Genomic DNA, 21269 nt, shown 5'->3' with positions numbered 1-21269 from the left:
ACCAGTATGTCGTTTTTAATTATTTATCATGGTGTGGAATGACAGAATCGGTGCACTTAATAAAATCAGAGTTTTCCCGCACGGAAACTTGTTAAACATTTCACAGTAAACAATAGACGTTAGCGTAAAGTGTCTTAATTAAAATTTACATTGCAACGGAACATAATAGATATCGCAAACAGCGCGTTAAGTAGCGGATAAGGTATCGCTGCGATTTTAATTAAATTTGAATACATTGTTAGCAACTATCAAATTGGAGCGGTCTCGTGTTGCCGTTTTATAACCGCCAAGTGAAAATTAAACTTCATATGCACGTTTTAATTACATAAAAATGTTTTAGCTTTCACGTGTATGAATTAATCATTTTCTTTACTTTGACATTAATTGCCGTTGCGTCTCCCTACAAAGAAAATTAAGTAACTGGAAAATATAAAAATTACCATCAAAATTTTGTAACTTAAAGTGATATTTTGTGAGTAAATTTGAATTTTGCACCTTACTCAAATGTATTTTTCTACATTTTTTGCCAGGATCCGCAAGTTGGCACCCTTAATAATAATCTCCCTATGAATAATCACTGCGACAAAACCTTGGCTTTAGGCCAGTGGTTCAACTATCGCATAAATTGATCTAAGTGTTAATAATTTGTTCTTTTAAATATTTAAATTTTCATTATCATTTTATATAAATTCTGCATAAATAATTTAATATATATGAGACTACGAGGCGTTAAAAAAATAATCCAAACTTTAAAGGAAATACATTTAATTGGTATAAGAAAGCTTCCAGTGAAAGACATCAATTTCTATTATCAAAAATAAAACTTTTTCAAAAAAAAAACAAAATAATAATAAATAAATATATAAATAAAATACAAGAATATTCATGTAGTATGTTATATAAATATTAATTAAAACGAATTCGACTATTTTTTATTTCACTTTCGACACTAAAAAATTGATTCTTAGACATTTTTAAAATGTTCTCCAAAAATGAGTTCTTAATTTTAATAGGAATGGTTCTCCTTATCTCAGTTTTCTATTTTTAGTTTGGAGGTGTGGAGAAAAAAGTTACAGCCATCTAAAAATAACAATTTTTGAAAAATCAATCGTCTATGGAAAGATTTCAACATAATACACCTCTACAAAAAAATATCAGCAGTTATTTAACCCTATACTTTGGTAGTTGTAAATTTGAGAGCATTTTGAAAATGTTGCTAATGCAGTTGGAAGCTTCCACTTAAACGAAAATTAGTTTAACGCAAATATCTATTTTTGTCTTAAAAGCAAAGGGTTCACAGAGAAAAATGTTATTTGAATGGAATTTTCAAGTTATAAAGAAGCTGAAATAATTTTTTTTTTAATGACTAAAAAATTGACTTTATTCAAATTTCAAAATCAATTTTCAGGATCATCTTTATTTCCGATGAACTTTATATAATTTAAATTTCTTGTTCTATTATTTAAAACGGATACGGATTATATTTAAAACAAAAGAACAAATAATGTTATAAAATAACTTTTTTCAAATAATGAGAAATATTAAAGAGTTGGTGTGGAATCATTTAAATAATATTTTTATATAAAATTTAAAAACAAATATATTATTGCCTATTTATTATGGTCTCCTATATTTAGTTAAAAAGTTATCGAAATCAATTAATTTTTAATTGATTGTGGATATGTTCACTTTTGGTTGAATTAATCTATTATTATAATCGTAATTCTGAAAGAAAAACTTGTGTGCCAAATGTGTATTCAAATTGTCCAAAAATTATTCAAGAGGAAAAGATGTTGAATTTTTCCTATATTTAGTAAAATAAAAAATTATATACAATTTTCAATGATGCGTCTTTAAAAATCCAATGAAAAAAAAATGGGTCTTGTGAAATTGCTTATGAATCCATATATTTCAGTACCATGAAAATATAGTCATTAAATGAAATAGATCCAGTGGTCATGAAAAAATTGAAATTGTCCACTTTTATCTTGTAATCGTAAATATTGATATAATGTTCCATTCCGTTTATAAATTAAATTCCCAACATATGTAATTAATTGCAGATTCCGCCCCAAAGTCAATTTAATTCGCATATAGGACCACGTAAAAATATAAAAGCAGATTAATTAATAGCGAATAACCGTTCAAAATAAATCAGGATTAACTTTTATTTGGGCGAATTTATATATTACTGCGGATGCAGATTTTAGACCGGCCACACACCACCACTAAATCTCCACGTTTTCCCCTACCGCATGATAAATGTGCGCGGCCACGGTCTCGTAGGTATCCCGATTTTAATTTACCCCCATTTTTTACGCGGTCGGCTTCGGAAACGCGAAATTTTTAATTAAAACGGATTTGCGAAACCTTGCACTTAATGTTCGGGCCACTTTTTCGTGGCTGCGGCCGCAAATGAAATTTTTAATTAGTACATTATGCCCGGTCATTAGGGACGGGTTGCGTGAACAATAACGTCCCGCTAATATCGAGGAACTGGGTTTGGCGGGGTTAATTAATTAATATTGGAGGACTAATTTTGTTTTTCTCGATGTTCGAGGGTGATTTTCGCGATCTGTTAAGCGTTGTTATGACCCAAGTGGTAATTAGGGGAAGACTGATCGTTTATTAATTTTTTTAATTATATACAGAAAAGCAAACAAAGCATGTTTTAATAAGAAAACATTTTTCCGCCGAATGTCAGATAAAATTAGATCATTTTCACATGCTTTCAATCATGTCGTGCTCTGTTTCACAACGCATTGACATAACATCTTTATCCACTCACCCCTTCATGTTTCGCATTTCATTTGCCATTGAAATACATGAAATATGTGCATCGAAATTTTCATCATTTGTAATTATGAGACCGCGGACTGTCGAGTAACGGGACGTCATTGATTGGCTTAAATGTTGATTGGTGGGCCGTCTAAAAAACGAATTATTCATTATTATTCAGAATAATTGGTTGATTGGTGGAGTTATTTGTGATATAGCTTCGAACCTATTTGTTATTCATTTTAATATTGCTTTGTCTGAAACTCGTATTGTTTATTGGAAATTTATACTGTAATAATTCTGTGATACGAGGGCTGTACGATAAGTTGTTTAACAATTTTTTTTTCAATGTAATTTTCCAACATAATCACCTTTAAATTAAAAATGGCAAATTTAATCTAGTATTTTTCTAAATTTTGTACTCCCTCTAAACAATTTGATTATTACTCTTCAAACAAAGTATTCGTTCCAACAATAACCTCATCCTTCGGAAATAGGAAACAATCACTGAATGCTAAATTAGTCAAAAGTCGTGGATAATCATTTATATATTTTACTTATTAAGTTGTACTTAATCTGAATATTTCATTAAAATTGCTCAACAAATTCTGCATGCTGCATTTTTAATTAATACCAAATATAAATATAATATATATTAATATATAATATTTTTCAAGTTTGTCAAAATTGACTGGTAAATTGTGTAATAATTATGTTTAGAATAATAACAAAATAAATTTAAAGGAATTGGAAATCTTCATAAACTTTATCGTTACAACATAAAGTGAAAAAGGACATTACACAAAGAACCGAGACTTCACAACAAGGGTACTCTGACATTGTTTAACATCACTTTATGTTTGGAACAGAGAGTTTTAATAATATTAAACTTTGGTGAAATTTAAATTGCAAATTAAGCAATTATTTAGCTAGTATTTCCTGAATTTGCTATTTTTGAAGTTATTTTTGTGTAAACCTTTCATCTGCACATGTATTTAATTAGTCAAAGTGTTATTTCATGTTTTGCACAAAATTTGTTTAATTTTAGAAATGTCCCATTAATTTAATTTTTCATTTTTTGCATACCAGTCAGCACCGAATTGAATAGACTGATGATTACAGGAATGGGAAAAATGCGAACGCACATATTTCACATTTCGATTGCGACCAAAGCACTGGCGATACGCACGCGGCACACGGCAATTTGTGTACCCGCCGTCCTTTTATTCCGTCCTAACAAAGTTTACATTTTTTATGCTTTTTTCCAGGCCGGACGCCATGAAAAACATCCAGAGAAAATTGAGGAGCGGCGACTACGAGAGTGCAATCGGCCTATTGCGTGCCGCCAGGTGAGTTCGGACTTTTTGGCCTTTTTCCCCGTGGGTTTTCTGTGTGTTTTTTTTTTGCTCCGGGGTGGCGACGTTATGATAAATGGTCTCGTATGAGGCGAGTGAGCGTTTTATTACCGGTCGGATAAATAGTTAAAATGACTTATTGCGATGAAAAAATTAAATCAACGTCAAGGTGTACTTGGTTTGTTAACGAAGAGTTTTTTTATCCACTTCGTGTGTTTCATTTAGCAATTCTCTCAGTTATAAGAGTGGTAGCCCCTTTTAGAAACAATATATGCTGCATTGGTACATTAACTAGATGAGGATTAGCCGATCGTCCTTAATAGTGCAGAAAGTAATTAAAACTAACTAACTCGTAAGTTAATATTATGTTGATGAAGCCTACATCATGATGTATATGCGGTGTTAATTATGGTAAATAGCCAAATCATAAATTTTATCATGTTAACAAAGTGGTTCGACATATTTTCAATTTGTTAATTAAATGTTGTTACTTGTCTAGTATATTGGTATGTCAAAATTGTATAGCAGCATAAAAACATAAATAACTTACATTTACAATTTCGAATTTTAAACGTTTTATTTTGCCTTTTTTATGATAATTTTTTACTTTTTAAAAATTTGTGTAACGTAATTAATTATCTGCATTTACATATCCCTAATAAATAATTTAATATACCAAAAATGTGATGAATCTATTGAAATTTGTTCTTTCTAGTTGTATCTCAACTTCCTTAAAATCACAAGTATCACACTAGTGTGATACAATATTTTAAAAGCACCATCAATACTAGTATATTTTAGTTCAATGACATTTTTATTTAAAAACATAAAGGCGTATTATTTCACTGAACAATGCAGCTAATGTTGTGTGATTGTGTGTATGTTCCACCCCCGCATTAAAAATGTACAACCTAGCTAACGATGACATCGAAATAATCTAATGATCTTATTGCGTGACGTCTGGCTTATTATATGTATGAAAAATGACCCGAACGTAGTGACATTTCTTAGTTTATGCTTCCGGCTTTCGTAATATATGCATGGGTAAATGAAAATTGAGCCATTACAGCATTTAAATATTCATAATATCGAAATAAAAATGAAATAAAATGTTCTTTGTGTTTTCTATCTGATTTATATTTATAAATACATTACATTAAAATTCATTTAACATAAAAAATAACTTACACTTTTAGTAAAATCATTACAATTATTTTCCTAAAAGTAAGTAAAGTTAATGACAATCTATCTGTATTTATAAACAAACAAAAAAATTTGAGAATTATATTGAAGTTAAATATTTGACAAAAAGGTATTATTATTAATATTAAAATAAATAAAGCAAGTAATAAAACAAATTTCACTTTGAGCTTCTCAATGAATTAAATAAATTAGTCAATATAAAATATGATATAGGTTTCTAATGTGAAATCCTACTCTAAATCTTAGTGTAGTTTGTCTAAAAAAATTAAATTAAGTAGTAATTGCGTCTTATGTTAATAGGTCTCTTAATGATGAATATTCGGTCGAATTTTTAATTTGTTGATGTGTGGTGACATAGAGTTGTAAAGTACAAACGTCGCAGATCTGACTCAGAAGAATTTGAACGAACTGGGGTACGAAAGAAAACCTTTCGCGAACTGATAATCACATTGAAACATTTCAACAATTTCCTATACGAAAAATTCTTTAAAAATCAAAATTAATCCAAATTCCTGTAACAAATATACAACTGTTTGTATAAAAATTAGTAAAGTGGGTCTGAATTTATTTGTAATAATGGCGAATGCGACGATTTGAAAATTGATTACAATATTTAAAAATGTTACCCACAGTTTTTGGCTTCCTCGTGCCTACTGGTTGATAAATGACTTTTAAATTGGTTAGCATCGAATGTTATGACCTGGATTTTTGCGCTTATTTGTTATTGATGACTATCCGCAAAAAGTTAATTACTCGAAAACGAGGGGTGGGTAGGCGGCATAACCAATTAGACAAATGAAGGTTGTTCGGCTTCCATCTCTCTTATGAGCGAAGCCAATACCGGGGTGAAACGTTTCCCCAACATGGACGCGTCAAAAATGCCGTCGAGTGGCGACTCAAGAAAACAGCTGCACCCTCCAAATGTACCCGTTTTTGTTCGATTGTTTGTGCAGAGGGCGAAGTGAATTTAAAACGGAGCCGGTTCTGTTTAAGTTTCAACAATTACAGATAACATCGATTGTGCTCGGTGGCCCGGTTTCCGAGGGAGACAAACACGCTAATTTTGAGCCCGAATACGTAAATGAGTGAGTAGTTGCGGTCCAATGAGCGGGGAGTTTAAATAGAACATTAAGGCAGACAAATTACGTCTTAATTTCTTAAGAGGAGGAAAAGTCGCGACGGAGCGGCCTGCCCGGAATGGCTTTCCCGCCTTGAATTTATCGCCCAACTTTTAAAGTCTTTAATAACTGAAACAATCTTATGCAAATAAAGTGTAACTCAGACAAAACTTACAGGGAAATTATGTGTTCTGGCGTTGCGTTATTAAAACGAATTCATGGCCCACTTCCTTATCATAATTCTATTCAATTAAGCCGGGCCAAAGTGGGCGCTCTCTGTTTATTGGTATTTTTGAGGCGTTTAATCTAAACGCGTCTCTTGAGCTCCAGTCAAATTCTTACTCATGTGTACGGAATGGGATTACTAAAGTAATAAGTTTAGTGTATTGGTTACCAACTATTTCATTAATATTGAGTAATATGCCCGTGTCTTACATTGAAACAATAGAATTGGTGGAAATAATATTGAAGGAAATTTAATTGGATACCTGTCAATATATTTTTATGTGGGTGGGCTATACTGCCATACTGAGCAATGTAACCTAATTGATTCTCAAGATATGTTCGAGACTGTTTGCAGTTCATTACTATTATCAAAAGGGTTCAAATTGGACAGGTATTTGTACTAATAATAAAAATATAAAAAGTCGAAGTTAAATTCAGCAGATAAAGGAGAGGGAAATACGAGTTTTGCCATGTATGAATTAATAATAATTCTTTAATAGTATTAAAAGCAGAGTAATTTAAATAAATATTTTTTTATATTTAAAAAATATGTAAATAAGAAAATTTATATAAGCAAACATACAGAATTATTTTAGATTACCTGCTTCTATATCTACTTCTTCTTATACTTTGACCAGTTCTACAACTGGATATTTGTTATTAGAATACCATAATAACGGGGAGAGAATCGGGGTCTTCATTTATCTTCATGTTCTTTAACGATAATTTTTTCTTATATAATTACATATTAGTACATATAGTTATTGATAAATCCCAATTTATTATTCTGATATTAACAGATACATGTTTTCAGTAATAATCAATTAATTTTTATAATGTTTACGCGAAATGCAAAACAAAAATCTGCCATCAAAGCAAATGTAGCAAAGTTTCTATGTTTTATTAAAAATTATTAACGGACTGTTGCTTTTAAAGTTCAGAAGTTGTCTAGTGTACTATAAAGTTAAATTATTACGTGGACTAATTGTCCATAGGAGAGCGTATATTTAAATGTTACACGTAATTCTGAAATATGCCTTTGTTTATTGCCTCGTTTGCATTTGCGCTTTTGGAATAATTAATTTTTTGTATTCTAATGTCTGAATATATAATTGTTCTGATTTTTTATTAATATGTGTATTACATAACTTTTTGTACATTAAGAAAAAATATTTAAAATTGTGACCTATTTGAAAGTGGGATACACTCTCATATAATATATATTTTCATCCGATTTCGACAAACTCTTTATGAAAATATGTATTTATGTTACAAAAAGCTCTTTTTTCAATTTTCATATCTAAAAAGTTATTCACTAGGTTTTAATCTTGTGGCAAGAAACGTGTCATTTTGTCTATAAATACAAAATTCATGGAATAAAGTTTGTCCTAATTGGATAAGAAATTCAAATTTTATGAGGGTGTCCCGCTGTCAAATTTACTTTTTCAGTTTAAAAAATGGTGGATGCGCTGTTAAATTTCTGATATTTTTGTTATTAGTATTATTTATTTCTTACCTTGTGAGTATCGAAATTAATTATAAACATGGTTTTTAGCCAATATGAGACGATTCCTAAAATTATAAAATTTTTAATCCACAAAGTTTATTTTGTAATGTTATAAATAAAAACTTATTTTTAAGGTAAATGTAGCAATAAATTTAATAATTTGAAATATTTTTAAATTATTAGGACATTTTTCCGAAAAATTGTCAAATTTTTCTGATAATTGGAAAGTTATAGTCTCTCGAAGCTTTTTAAATCAATTTTATCGAATAACTTCTTCGTCGAGGGAGCGATTTTCTGATTTAAGATTTGATGTAAATCAGCTGACGACAAAATACGAAACCTCTCTCTAATCTTTAGAAAAGGACCCCTCGTATGTTAAGTGTGAGTCTGTATTTGTAGGAACTAAAACAGTATTTGGCATTCAAACAATTTTAATTCAATTTTAGGTCCATTTATTTTTTAAATTATTTAAATTTAAATCCAAATATCATCTCATGATATGTTCATTAATTTATAATTCAGTATAAAAAACCCTTTTGTTATTTTTTGCGTATAAAATTAATTTAAATAATCAATTTTTTACTTTTTACAATTACAACTTCGGTTCAACCCAAATTTCTATTGAAATTATTGATAGTTTGATTTTTATTTTGCTTTCAAGGGATTTAATGGAATAAATATAGAGTGTCGCTAAAAATGATTGTGCAGAAAACTTCGACCACATCGGAGGGCACACAATGACTGCATTACGACAACCGCAATAAATCCAAATTACATATGCACCGCACAATTCCGATGCAGAAATTTTAAATAAACTCGCCGGCGAATCCCAAATTAATATATAAGCAGGCGCGGTAATTGCATCGGCCCGTTCCATGGCTGCTTATTTCGAAGTTTCCGTTTCGATTGCAATTATAATATAATGTGGAGTAATGGCGTCGGTTACTAATTCGACGTCAAGTTCCGGATGCGGGGGGTGGGGACGTCCCTCTTAAAATTTATCGCCGAAACTTCTTAACTCCTTAATAAGTTAAACAAGCTTATGCAGAGAGAAATGTAACATAACCGCAGCACGTTTGATATTGTTGTAATTGGGTGTTTAAGAGTAAACTTTAAGTTAAACGCTGCCGCCTTCCGCGTCCCCGTGTTTGCCCAGGTTAATTAGCTTTCCGGGTACGACGTTGGCGGCTTCTTATTTTGCCAACTCGTGTTCGGCTGCCCCGGACTTGTCGCCTGGTCGTGTTGCGTTCCGTTCGTTGTCTTTAATATTTCGCTCAGGTCCCGCCGCTTTGAACGGTAACTTTCTGGCCGTGTTCCGTGGAAAATCTGAAAGGGCGCTATTATGGCTTCGACGAAATATGTTCACACGAGTTTTCCAACCGCTGATCATCTTGGTTGACTCTGGTTTACCATTATCGACACAATTTAATTTTATATTAGGTTGTCAGGAAGTTTTTTAACCTTAAAACTAAAATGCACAAATCTCAGCTTAAACAAGGCTTTATTAATCGAAATAAAAACCATTTGAGTTTATGCATTTTTGAACTACAAACCACCTTATTTATACAGGTGAAATAGAACTCTAGTGTTCTGGAAGAGTTGAAGGCGTTTTGGTCATAATCTCAGCTTAAACAAGGCTTTATTAATCGAAATAAAAACCATTTGAGTTTATGCATTTTTGAACTACAAACCACCTTATTTATACAGGTGAAATAGAACTCTAGTGTTCTGGAAGAGTTGAAGGCGTTTTGGTCATAATTTACATTTTTAAAGCATTTTTCGTGTCGGAAGTTGTCCATTTGGACAAATATTTATTTGAAAGTGATAATTAGTTAATGAGGCAGACTTCCATACACCAGTTCATTCAACTTCTACAGCATCAATTGTACAACGTGTGGGCAAGCCTTGTCATAAAGAAGAATTGGCTCCTTTCTGTTGACCAATAGTGGGCACATGTTTTGTAATTTCTGGTACAGGATTCAGGAAGTTGTATTGTGTTGTTTCTTTTGGTGCAATTTCGGTTTTGGAAAGCATTTGGGAGCTTGGTTGCTCTCGAACCTTTATATTGAACGTCGCTGATTGACGATTTTCATCACGAGTCGCATTTTGATGGTGAAACAGCTCGTTCACGATGCATAAAAGAAGATTAGAATGCACATCATCTTTAAGGCTCTCGTCCCTGCCGCAGAAATTTTGGAACCATCATTGTTTTGTACGTTTATTAGTGGTTCCTGGGTCAAACACATCGTTGACGTCGAGGACCGATCGATTCGGTTGTTTTTTTGGCTTATTTGAAGTAAAAGAAGAAAATTTTACTAATTTGCTTCTTATCCATACTTTGTTCAAAGTCTTGAATAAATGGCCAAATGATTTTTAATAAAAACAAGTTTACACATTTAGATAGAGTGGAACATATGCTTTAAAATTGTATATCACTTAATATCAACACATTAAAAATGGATCAGATATTTACCACTGGGAAACAAATATTACAATAATATTCTTGACAATTTAATATTGAACAGAAAATTAAGAGATTTAACATTTCTGTTTTTTTTTCCTGTCAGAACAATTTCATTTTTTATCCAATTTTGTTTCATTAGGCCTTGAAATGGGAAACACTGTTTGTACTGGAAAATAGTTTTCGAATAATAAAAATGTGAAATAATGAGCTGTCATTTCATCATGTAACTGAATTAGTAACCGTAATTAAATTACTCCTAAATGAGAAAAATTGAATGTATATTTGGAATTCAGTTCTTCTAAATTAATCCTAAAATAATTTACAAGAAAATAAACTACTAATGTGTATATTCACACAAAAAAAATTAAAGTATAAAAATGGTGAATGCGCCGTGAAAACTTCTTACCAGGTTTCGAAATTAATTATAAATATAGTTTTACCCAATATTAGATGCTTCTTAAAACTGTAAAATTTTCAGTCCACAAAATAAAATAAATTTATTTCGTAATGTTATTAATAAAAACATATATTGTATACGATTAGAATTCAGTTCTTCCAATTATCCCTAAAATAATATAAAAGAAAAGAAACTACTAATGTGTATATACACACAAAAGAAATATTAAAGTTGATAAAATTTCAGTAATAAGTATAATGAAACTAGTTTACAATTTCAAGAGAAAATAGTATTATTTCAAAAAACAGACATTTGTTCTAAATCATAAATGCAATTGCGCAACTGTAAATAAAATACAAGTACACCCAACGAATTCCGACCTGATCGATAGTTCATCCAATTCGTTCCAATTGACGCGTTCCCATCAAAGGAAGAATTTAATAAAGATGGACAAAAATCGATGTCGATCGCTTACATCAACCGAATTAACCAATTTGAATTCACCTGCAAACACGTCGGTATTTACTCTGTTTTCTCGTTCCTTGCAATTCCCAATGACTAAATTAAAACTGGAACGTTGCTATTCCAAAGGGACCGTTCGACGCCCCTCGAGCACGGCAAATTAAAAAAAGTACCTTTCAAAAAATAATTACGGACCTACAACGTTTTGAAAACTGCGCTCTCATAATTCGACTGTTTCAATTAAGACCCTCCCGACTTTGATAGGGGAGCAACAACATGTTTTTATGGCCGTTTGCCATTTTTAGAAAATATGTAGTTTGGCGGGGGATGTCCGTGACTCGTTATTGTCCTGATACATTTTTAATGCGACACCGGGAACATCCTGCGTGGGTAAATTTTCCAATTTAATGGAAAATGATGTACATTGTATTATCTTTAATTTGTATCAACACGAAACATCGGTTAATATTTGCGAACGATATTTTTTCATTTATATGTGAAATGAAATACTTTATTGTTTATATTATGATTGAAATTTGTATTTAAATGTAAATTGTTTAAAAATGGTCAGTAATTGAAATTTTAATAATTTATTTTCACATTTTCTGACGATGTTGATTTAATTCAGTCATATGACACAGATTGTGTTTACAGTGGGCTTTTATTTTTGTGAACCACCTAAATATACATTTTAGAGCATGTTTTTCGATTTTAAATTAAAAATTGAATATAATCTATAAAATTTTGTAGATTATAATCATTGAACAATATACTCCAACTGATTTTCAAACAAATTATACAGTTTTCACTTTGATTTATTGTTACGTTCCAGTCACAAAACTGATTTATATTTTATTTCGATTCTAAATAACCCAAAACTGAGTGAAATCCAACCGAAGATAAACTAGTGCCATTTATATAATGTAACATTGAAATATCTGTCCGTACACGCTCATAAAATATTTCCTCTTATTCACTAGTTCAATGTGTGAGTATGTTGTTTTTTTCTGTGCAGGGAAGTTTGGCCCGAGAACGATAGTTTTGGGAGCGATAACATGGCACCCGAGGAGGAGTTTCTCGCGCTCAGGGACATCTTCTTTGCTGATTTAGGCGGTAAGTCGTCTATATGTATTTTTTTGCTATTTATTTATTGTTATTGCATTTTTCGGACTTGGTTTTTTTGTACTCGAAATAAAACACACTGGGGATTTTTACACAGAGACTCTTCCGCTATGTTGAAAATGTTTGAATAGTTGATTTTAGTAGTCAAGAGATAAAAATGCCTTAATTAATATTAAAATATATTTGTTTTTTGGGTTTAAATTTTTTAATGTTTTGACTTCTTTTTGTTATACCTTGTCATAGTTTCTCCGTCCCCCTCCTCTCTATTTGTTGATTCTTGAAATGGAAAAGAATGATTCTAAACTATTATAAATCGAAATAATAGAATACTACTCTTTGTTTAAAGTTAATTCGATTTAATATTTATATAAAAACTTATTTGATAACAAATTAATTATTTAATAATTTACTAATAATTAATTAAAATGTGAATATTAAATATTAATAATTATTCATTATCCTATCGAACGTCAATTTGCTATAATAATGCTATTTTCTATAAACAATATCAGTATTTAATAACGTGAGTGTTTATATTTAACTGTTATGAAATAAATTACAAAATAGTTCGCCCTCGAATAATTTATTTTTAAAAGCATCACCGCATTATTTATATTAATGTAGGTACATAAAGTTTACAGCGGCAAATAAAATTTGCGTTCATTAAAATGACAAATAGAAAAACATGTTAATTAAACATGAAATATGTTTTAATGTTTATCTTTAATGTGTGTTTTGTATATAAAATATAATGCGTACGGGATTCAATCGGACTCTCGTACAATTTACATACATATTTTGAATCCGGGATTAAATATTCCGTTATACACGGAAGTTTAGCTTTAAATAAAAAGTATCATATAAATAATTTTGCTTCGTTGAGTGTATATTTCATAAATATTTAATAAACATTTTAATGTGTGCAGTAATAAAATATTTTACGCATTTTTTTAGTAAACATTTTTTATTCGACATTAAAAATGAAATATTATTGATTTGCGTCAAAGTTTAAAATGCAGATTTATTACAATAATATTAAGGTTGTACCGGATCGGGTATATAATAATAAAAATTATGATGGTAGAGATAAGAGACAGTTTGAGATTAAAATTTGGAAAATTAATATCAATATTTAACCAACATTTAGAAAATATTTCACATATTTCTTTGCTTATCATTTATTTTTAAAGAATTTTTGAGAATTCTAATTGGATACCAAATGCGGTTCAGCATGGAATGGCAGTTCAGGTTAGTTGGCTGAATTTTACTATCCCCATGGAATTCCGCTACTCCTTATTTAATATTAAAAATTGTGACGGTACTACAATACGCAGTTTGAAGTTAAAAATAAGAAAATTTTCATTAACTTTAAGCAAATTGTCTTGTTTTTGGAAAATAAATGTAATACCAGTAACAATCGTAACTCAGATATTTTCCTACTTCGTTTTTTATTAATTTTAACCATTTTATAATTTTTGAGAACTTGGATTCTAAGTACTACCCGTCTTGAGCTGTCGTTCAAGTTGATTGATTGAATTTTATTATTTCCCCGGAATTCCAGTACATAATATTAAAAACTATGACAGTACTACAACAGAGAGTTTGACGCCAAAAATTAGGAAATTAACTTTAAGTCAATTCTCCCTTTTTTGGAAAACAATGATAGTACCGAGGACAACCGTAAATCAGCTACTCACGAAAAGCACCACTCTTCTATTATTATTTTTTTTGCGTGTAAAACTCCATTGTTTATGGTCGCGTATAATTTTTGAGGGCACATTTTTATTAGAGCGCATTAGTTTGCCGGCGATTTTATTGCAACGAGCGCCCCGGTCCCGAGTGCAGCGCAACGTGGCGCAATTACTTCGTAAGCTTTATTGGCCGCAATTTTCCCCGGATTATAAAATAATAAACTACAACAATAAACACGGGCGGGTATGATGAATAGTTCGGAGGGTCTGTCAATTCTTTACTAATAGGGCGAACAACCCGCGGTAACGGGGTTGTGAGCACGAGTTATCGTCGTGTAAAATTTTTCGTGCCCCCGGCCTACACACCCTGCTCCTGTGTTTTATGGGGGTACCATTGTAAATACTCGGAAAACCGAGGTAAACTTCTTTTAACCCGTGGGTAATTGATAATTTGATTTATGTTTTGGGGTGAAAATTATCTGCGGAGGGATGCACACTTATGTGATCTTTAGAAATTATTTTATATTTGTGTCGTCAGTATACAAGGTACATGACGGGTCGTTTTGTTTAGCAGCATCTTGAAAACTATTGGTAGAATAAGAATGAAGCCATTACACGGTTAAACTAGATTAGTTTAATTTCTGATGTTATATGTTGGCAACATTTAATAATTTCGTTTATCAAAATATCAAATAAAGTAATAAAAACTCTGATATTAAGGCCTATCTAATCGATAATGAAACACCCACACATTTTATCTTAAAGAGAAAATCTATATAATTAAAAATGTTTCATTTTGTTTTTATTTATGGTAGATTCTGCCACTTGCATTTTATAATAATTGATTTTACCATTAAATCTAATTGATTAATTTTTTTCAATTCATTTCAAATGTCCTTAGTCTGATGAATTTCTTGTAGAATAAATCATCTATAATGTATTTATTGTAGATTCGGTCAATTATATTTTATAATAATTGAATTTTAATGTTAAAAATAACTTAATTGAATGTTTTTCATTTCATTTAAAATTTTTCTTAGTTAGGCCACCGGTAATTTATTTTTTAGATAAACATAATGAATTTCTAACAACGTAAATCACCTATACTGTATTCACATATTATATATTATAAAAATATTATAAAACAATAATTTAGCATAAAAATGAACATTATAATTGGTATTAATTACCGTAATTTTAAATAAATAATATAATAAATTAAATAAATATAAAATAAAAGTTTGACATCTGGATGTCAAAAAATGAATAATGAGAAATTTAATTTTATTCAACTATTCGCAGTGAGATTATTTGCAATCATTTTTAATAACAATTTTCATATTTATATCGATGAGGAAATTCCTTAGAATTCATAATTGATTGCCCATCTCCTTCAATATCCATCGACAAATTTACATATTATATTTCTAAAAATGTTTAGCTCAGTTATGTTCCGGTTATTAACTCGGCGAGAGAAATTTTATAAATATTTAGTCTGAAACGATTTTCAACTTTTGCCCTTATTCTCCGCCGCTCAAGAATTCCTTTAGTCGAACCGGGCTCGAATTCTTAACATTTTATTTGTTTTTTCACTTAATAATAAATATAATAAAGCCGAACAATGAATCATTTAATAGCCTGGTATTCGGATGGTTTGTGCCGAACCTTCAATGTTGATTTTAAATTCTGGGTGAAACTGGAAAAAAATTATCCACTTATTAAACTGATCAATTTATAAACGAGATTGACGTGTAAAAAGTGTATTCATTAAAATGGTTGCGCTAAGGTGCGGCCCATATCTTCAATTAGTGAAAATTTTTAATTAAATTTTAATTACTTTATTAGCATACTTCGATTTTAGCTTATACGATAAAATATCTAGTTATTGAGAAATAAATGAGATTTTACTTATTAACATTTTTAATGAATCTTTAATGAGTAATTAATAATAAGAAAAAACTGTACGGTAAATTTTAATATTAGTATTTACAAAATGCAATTTAACACTACTCCCAGTGCTCAGCGGTGTGATAACAGATAGCAGGTCCATTTTTGTCGTTGACATGCACCAAATGGGCCGCCCAGGGGCGACGCCAAGCCCACCGAAATTTTTCGAACGAGTCACCATACGTCCCTGGGGACCGGTCCCTGGGGCACGTCGACGAACTGGAATTTTCGAAACGGCAAACGGGTGACTTCGACCGCCACACATGATGAATGTGCCCGGACGTAATTGGAATTGATAAAAACATGTCAGTTTGTATGGCGACATAGGCCATTTTCTAATAGGTTGGGGCGACTGCCCGCAGTTTATGTTGTACGATAAATGCAGTTTTTTTCAGTGAGAAATTGGTATTTTACATATTATATATACATTTGTTTTAAATCTTGATCAATTTATTTTGTTTAATATCTTTTATTAATCGTCAATAAAAAATCATGATTAAATTCGAGCAATATTTGTGTAGGGGCATAACAACATAACGTTTTTTTTTTTTTAATTTGAATTTGAACAATTTTTGACTATGTGTGGAATAAAATAATTACCATTTTCTCAAAGAATTCAATGAATATTCGTTTTTAATGGGTATTTTATGTAAATATAAGGAAAAAATCGGTTTATGCGTCTAAAATTACAATAAGAATTTATTTGGTTTTATTTATGGTAGATTCTGCCATTTATATTTTATAATAAATGAATTTTAATGTTAAAACTAACTGATTAAATTGAATTTTATTCAAAATTTCCTTACATGGCCACCGATAGTTTATTTTTTAGATAAACATGATGAATTTCTTACGGCGTAAATCACCTATAGTGTATTCAAGTAAGATACGGAGTAAAATAAACAATAGTCATGCGATATTCACGCATAATACACGTTAACAATTGTCAACAGGGCCGTATTTAAAATTAAAGATATCTAAATAATATTTTACAAATATTAAAAAAGTATTCTTTTGGTCTCAATAATTTAGCATAGAAATGAACATTATAATTATTATTATTTTATATTTTATTTATTATTTTTTAGAAAGGTCCTTGCCTCATACGACTGTATCTAAAACTGAACTATAAATATTCGTTTTTTTGATAATAACCAGAAAAGCAAATTATTTTTTTTAAGCTCCAATGTGTGAATAATTAAATAATAACATTGACGCGTAAGATCGAATGGTGCACTCGACAAAACGTACGTTTGCATATTTATTATTTTTTAATTAACTTTCATCCTGATCTCCGCCATTGCAATTTCCATGAGCCTGGCTTTATTCGCCCACCAGACGTATCGCTCTCACTATTACATGACAAATTTAAAATTGTGTTATGTAAATAGTCTTCTTCGCGTATATGTGGGGGATTTTTCTTTTTCCACGGCTTGTTAGTCCCTGCTTTTCCTCAGGTGACGGTTTTACGATGTTTACAGGATGCATTTGTTTATAAAATAGGGGGGTCTTTCCGCTCTGATGGGATTCACTGCGGGGGATACTCGTTCATATTTCGGTAGTCGGCGGTGAATATTTCATCCTTAGATTAAATAACTTTTCTGATGTGTATGACGAAGTTCGTTCATTAGAAGGATTGGCATTAATTCGGATATGGATTTTGGAGCTTGGTGTGTTGGGAAATCTATTTTAAAAGTTGTTTATTTAAGTTAATGTATGGCTTAATAATAGCGGCCCATTTATAAATGTCTCCCACGCAGAAAACTCTGTTTAAAGTGATATTGATGAGAATTGTACGTTAACCCCGGATTTATTTATTATTTTAATTTAAAAGTTTTAAAAGTGAACAATTTACTAGCCCATAAACCACATAACAATAATTTTTAATGTATCACCCGAGTATAATCCTATTTGTTATTTTTCTTTTAAATATTTGTCTTTCAAAACTTTCCAGACTGCATCGAGCAGAACTACAATGAAAAAGTTAATTTGCATTCAAGACAAATGAAAACTATTTTCGTATACGTGTTTTTATCTAAAAGTTTTGTTTAAAAATGGCTGTTTTATAGTCTGAATTTTCTATCTATATTTTCAACCTTAGAATTGATGTATTTATTATATTTGGTGAGATATGAACGACCAAACATATATTTGCTCTTCGAATCAACAATGTTTTATATTTTAAAACTACAGTATTAAATATTTTATATAGTTTTTTTAAAAATTTCTTAACAAAAAGTGTCACTAAATGCTCAAATATATTAATAACAATTTTCTCAAATATTCAACATATTAATGTGTGTATTTTGAAAATAATTTAAAAGAATACCACCACCAAATTAATTTTATAATGTTCTTAAAATAAAAAAGCTATACACAACATTTACTAATACAACTTGGGGCATTAATATCGTATTTTAATCTAAGGAAATTGCATCAAAGGAAATTCTCCCGAATGAAAATCTTTTTGGGACCGTCTACTCTAAATATTTGCGAAATTTCTTTCCGCCCTAATAATAAAACGAAGCTCGTTGCATCGCTTCCTGATATCCTGGAACTTAATAACTGCCGATTATCTGCAGTGAGACGGACGTCGACGTTTTGTTCAATTTCGGCATTTAGTAAATTAAATTCGACCAGCTGAAGGCATCCTCAAAGCAATTGCTCCGCTTAATACAATCTACACAAATTTATTTATGACCACTGGACGCTTTTCATTTATATTACGCTGTCGCACATCAAAGGCTGCCGTATAATGGATTATATTGGAATGTATTGACAATTTATCCGTAATGAAACATTTGACGTTTCGTATTGAACGTTTATTATTGTATTATCCCAATAATGAAACTGATTTTATAACATATAATCCAAATTCTTTTGTAATTAAAATATGACAACTATAAAATACCTAAAAAAAACATTCACAAATATCATTCCTAAAAGCTAAATGCGAAGCGTCCCCAATTTTTTGGGATCACACCCGCCTCCCGAGGGTAATGACTCCGACTCTGGATGGGGCTGATTCTGAAATATGTTAATAAGACGAAAGAAGAGGCAGTGCGGTGGCGGTAACTGGTGGCGGCTGTACCGGAATACGGGACAGTGGGAAGCACGGGGGCGTTGTAAAGAATCGATGTCCGCGGACCTGGGGGGCTTAAGTAGGTGTGCGGCGGCCGTTTCGCCTCAGACAATACGTGCCTCTAATGCGGGATTTCTTCCGGGGCCGTTTCAAAAGCCAAAAATCTCCCAGAAACAGACGCGGGCTGCGCTTGTTTGGCAGCGAAAACCGCTGTTTGTTCTGTCGGTTTGCAATCAAAAATTTATTTCGTTCGGCCAATCTGACGTGAATCTGGAGCCAATCTAACTGTTTCAAGATGCGATTCTGCTTGTTTGGGATACAATACACAATATTATTTTTTTCCGTAGCTCATTAAATTTGAGATTGACGAAGAGTAATTGTAATATTATTACATTTAAGAACATTGATGAAGTTGTATATCTAATTAACAGCTTGATTATTGCAAATTGTATTTTGAAGAAGGTCAAAACATCGTTATAGTATAGGGTACCCTGTACATAGACAAAAACTGTTACCATATAAGTTAGCTTTTGTTCTTTTGGGCAAATTTAACCAAACTAAACATTAATTAATTAATATCTTTTCTCGGCTTTGGTAATTTTATTAATCTGACAGTACGATTAATAGCTTGCGACACTCTTCGGAATTAAAACTTTCTAATAACTAACAGTATTGTTTATGTATTTAGCGTTTCAGCTGGTGCCATTTCGAATCCCAGAATTTTATCCGTGCTTAGATTAAACTGAATTTCCGGTCAAATAAAATTTTATGTGAGGCAATGCCGTTCTCTCTCTCGTTATTGCATGTCTGCGGCTTCCCGGTGGCTGTTGCAGTCGCTTTTTGTTCCACACGATGCATTATTTATGACACGCATAAGCTTAAATTTTATGTTCTTGTATCGCCAACAATCTGTATATTTGAATGTCGAAAGACGCTACATCATTTTTCTTTTCCTCGTTCCGCCTTTCCCTTTTCCATATTTTGTCGTCGATCGGTTAATGCATATAAGCGTTTTTTATGTTCGAGGGGAATGACTTTTCTGTATCAGAAGTGCTTACCCGAATCATTCTCGGTACAATAAAAGTATCATATATTCGTTCGTATATTTCATTTTTCAACGCTCTGTGCTATATGAATAAACAGTGAAATATTGACTTTTTAGTTTAAAAATGTTGTGTAATAAATACTGAATAGTACCGTGGTTAAGAACGCAACATTTATTTTTAATAAAATTGAAGAGAATAAAAGCGAATAGTGATACTGGCAATTTCAGGCCGTTATTTACAATGCTAATGTAATGAAAAACAGAATGGCGTGCTATTGTGTCATAGTAATTAGTATGTGAGTTTGTTTTTTAATGTAAATTAAATGAGGCTAATGGATGAATCTTTAATGGAATAAGCCAATTAATTAACCAGGAAAAACGTTTTTCCACTCTAAACTAACATTAAACAAGCATTTAAAATAAGACAATAAAAAACTTTTCAATTAAACATCGTATTATTTATTTCAAACACAAGAGAAATGCCCATATTGTGCAGCCAATAACCGAATAACATCCTAAATTAAGTGAACGTATGCCACAAAAACGGCATTGGCATGCGAAGGACATAAATTCCAAATTCGTTTAACCAAATTAAACGTTATTGTAGTTTGCCAACTCTATTAAAAGGAATCCAGAGGCAGGAGTCGAAAAAATCAAATTACTAAAGTCTAATCTTCAGATTTATGTTCACATGTTCCACACACAGCCAAACATAAAAGAACTGGTATAATAACCGCGATGAAAAATGGATTTTATTTGAGAATAATACTTGATAAGAGTTTCGCAATAAAAACTTCTATCGTAAAGGCGGCTTATCTGTTCCCAAAAAAAAATATCAACCAAGGTCACCTTAATATAAAGTCAAAGGACGAA

General features: G+C 31.0%; 1 protein-coding gene across 1 annotated transcript in view; it reads left to right on the top strand.

Annotated features, from left to right (window-relative positions):
* LOC109595664 (protein timeless homolog) overlaps positions 1-21269 on the top strand; it is a 121777-nt gene that overhangs the window by 22525 nt on the left and 77983 nt on the right. Inside the window, exons 8-9 of the mRNA XM_020011084.2 lie at positions 4047-4127; positions 12525-12622. Of these exons, the coding sequence (XP_019866643.2) occupies positions 4047-4127; positions 12525-12622 (179 nt within the window). The remainder of the gene's footprint in view (positions 1-4046; positions 4128-12524; positions 12623-21269) is intronic.

This window comes from Aethina tumida, chromosome 3 (assembly GCF_024364675.1).
Source record: "Aethina tumida isolate Nest 87 chromosome 3, icAetTumi1.1, whole genome shotgun sequence".
Classification (NCBI taxonomy): domain Eukaryota; kingdom Metazoa; phylum Arthropoda; class Insecta; order Coleoptera; family Nitidulidae; genus Aethina; species Aethina tumida.
This window is presented reverse-complemented; position numbering and strand designations above follow the sequence as displayed.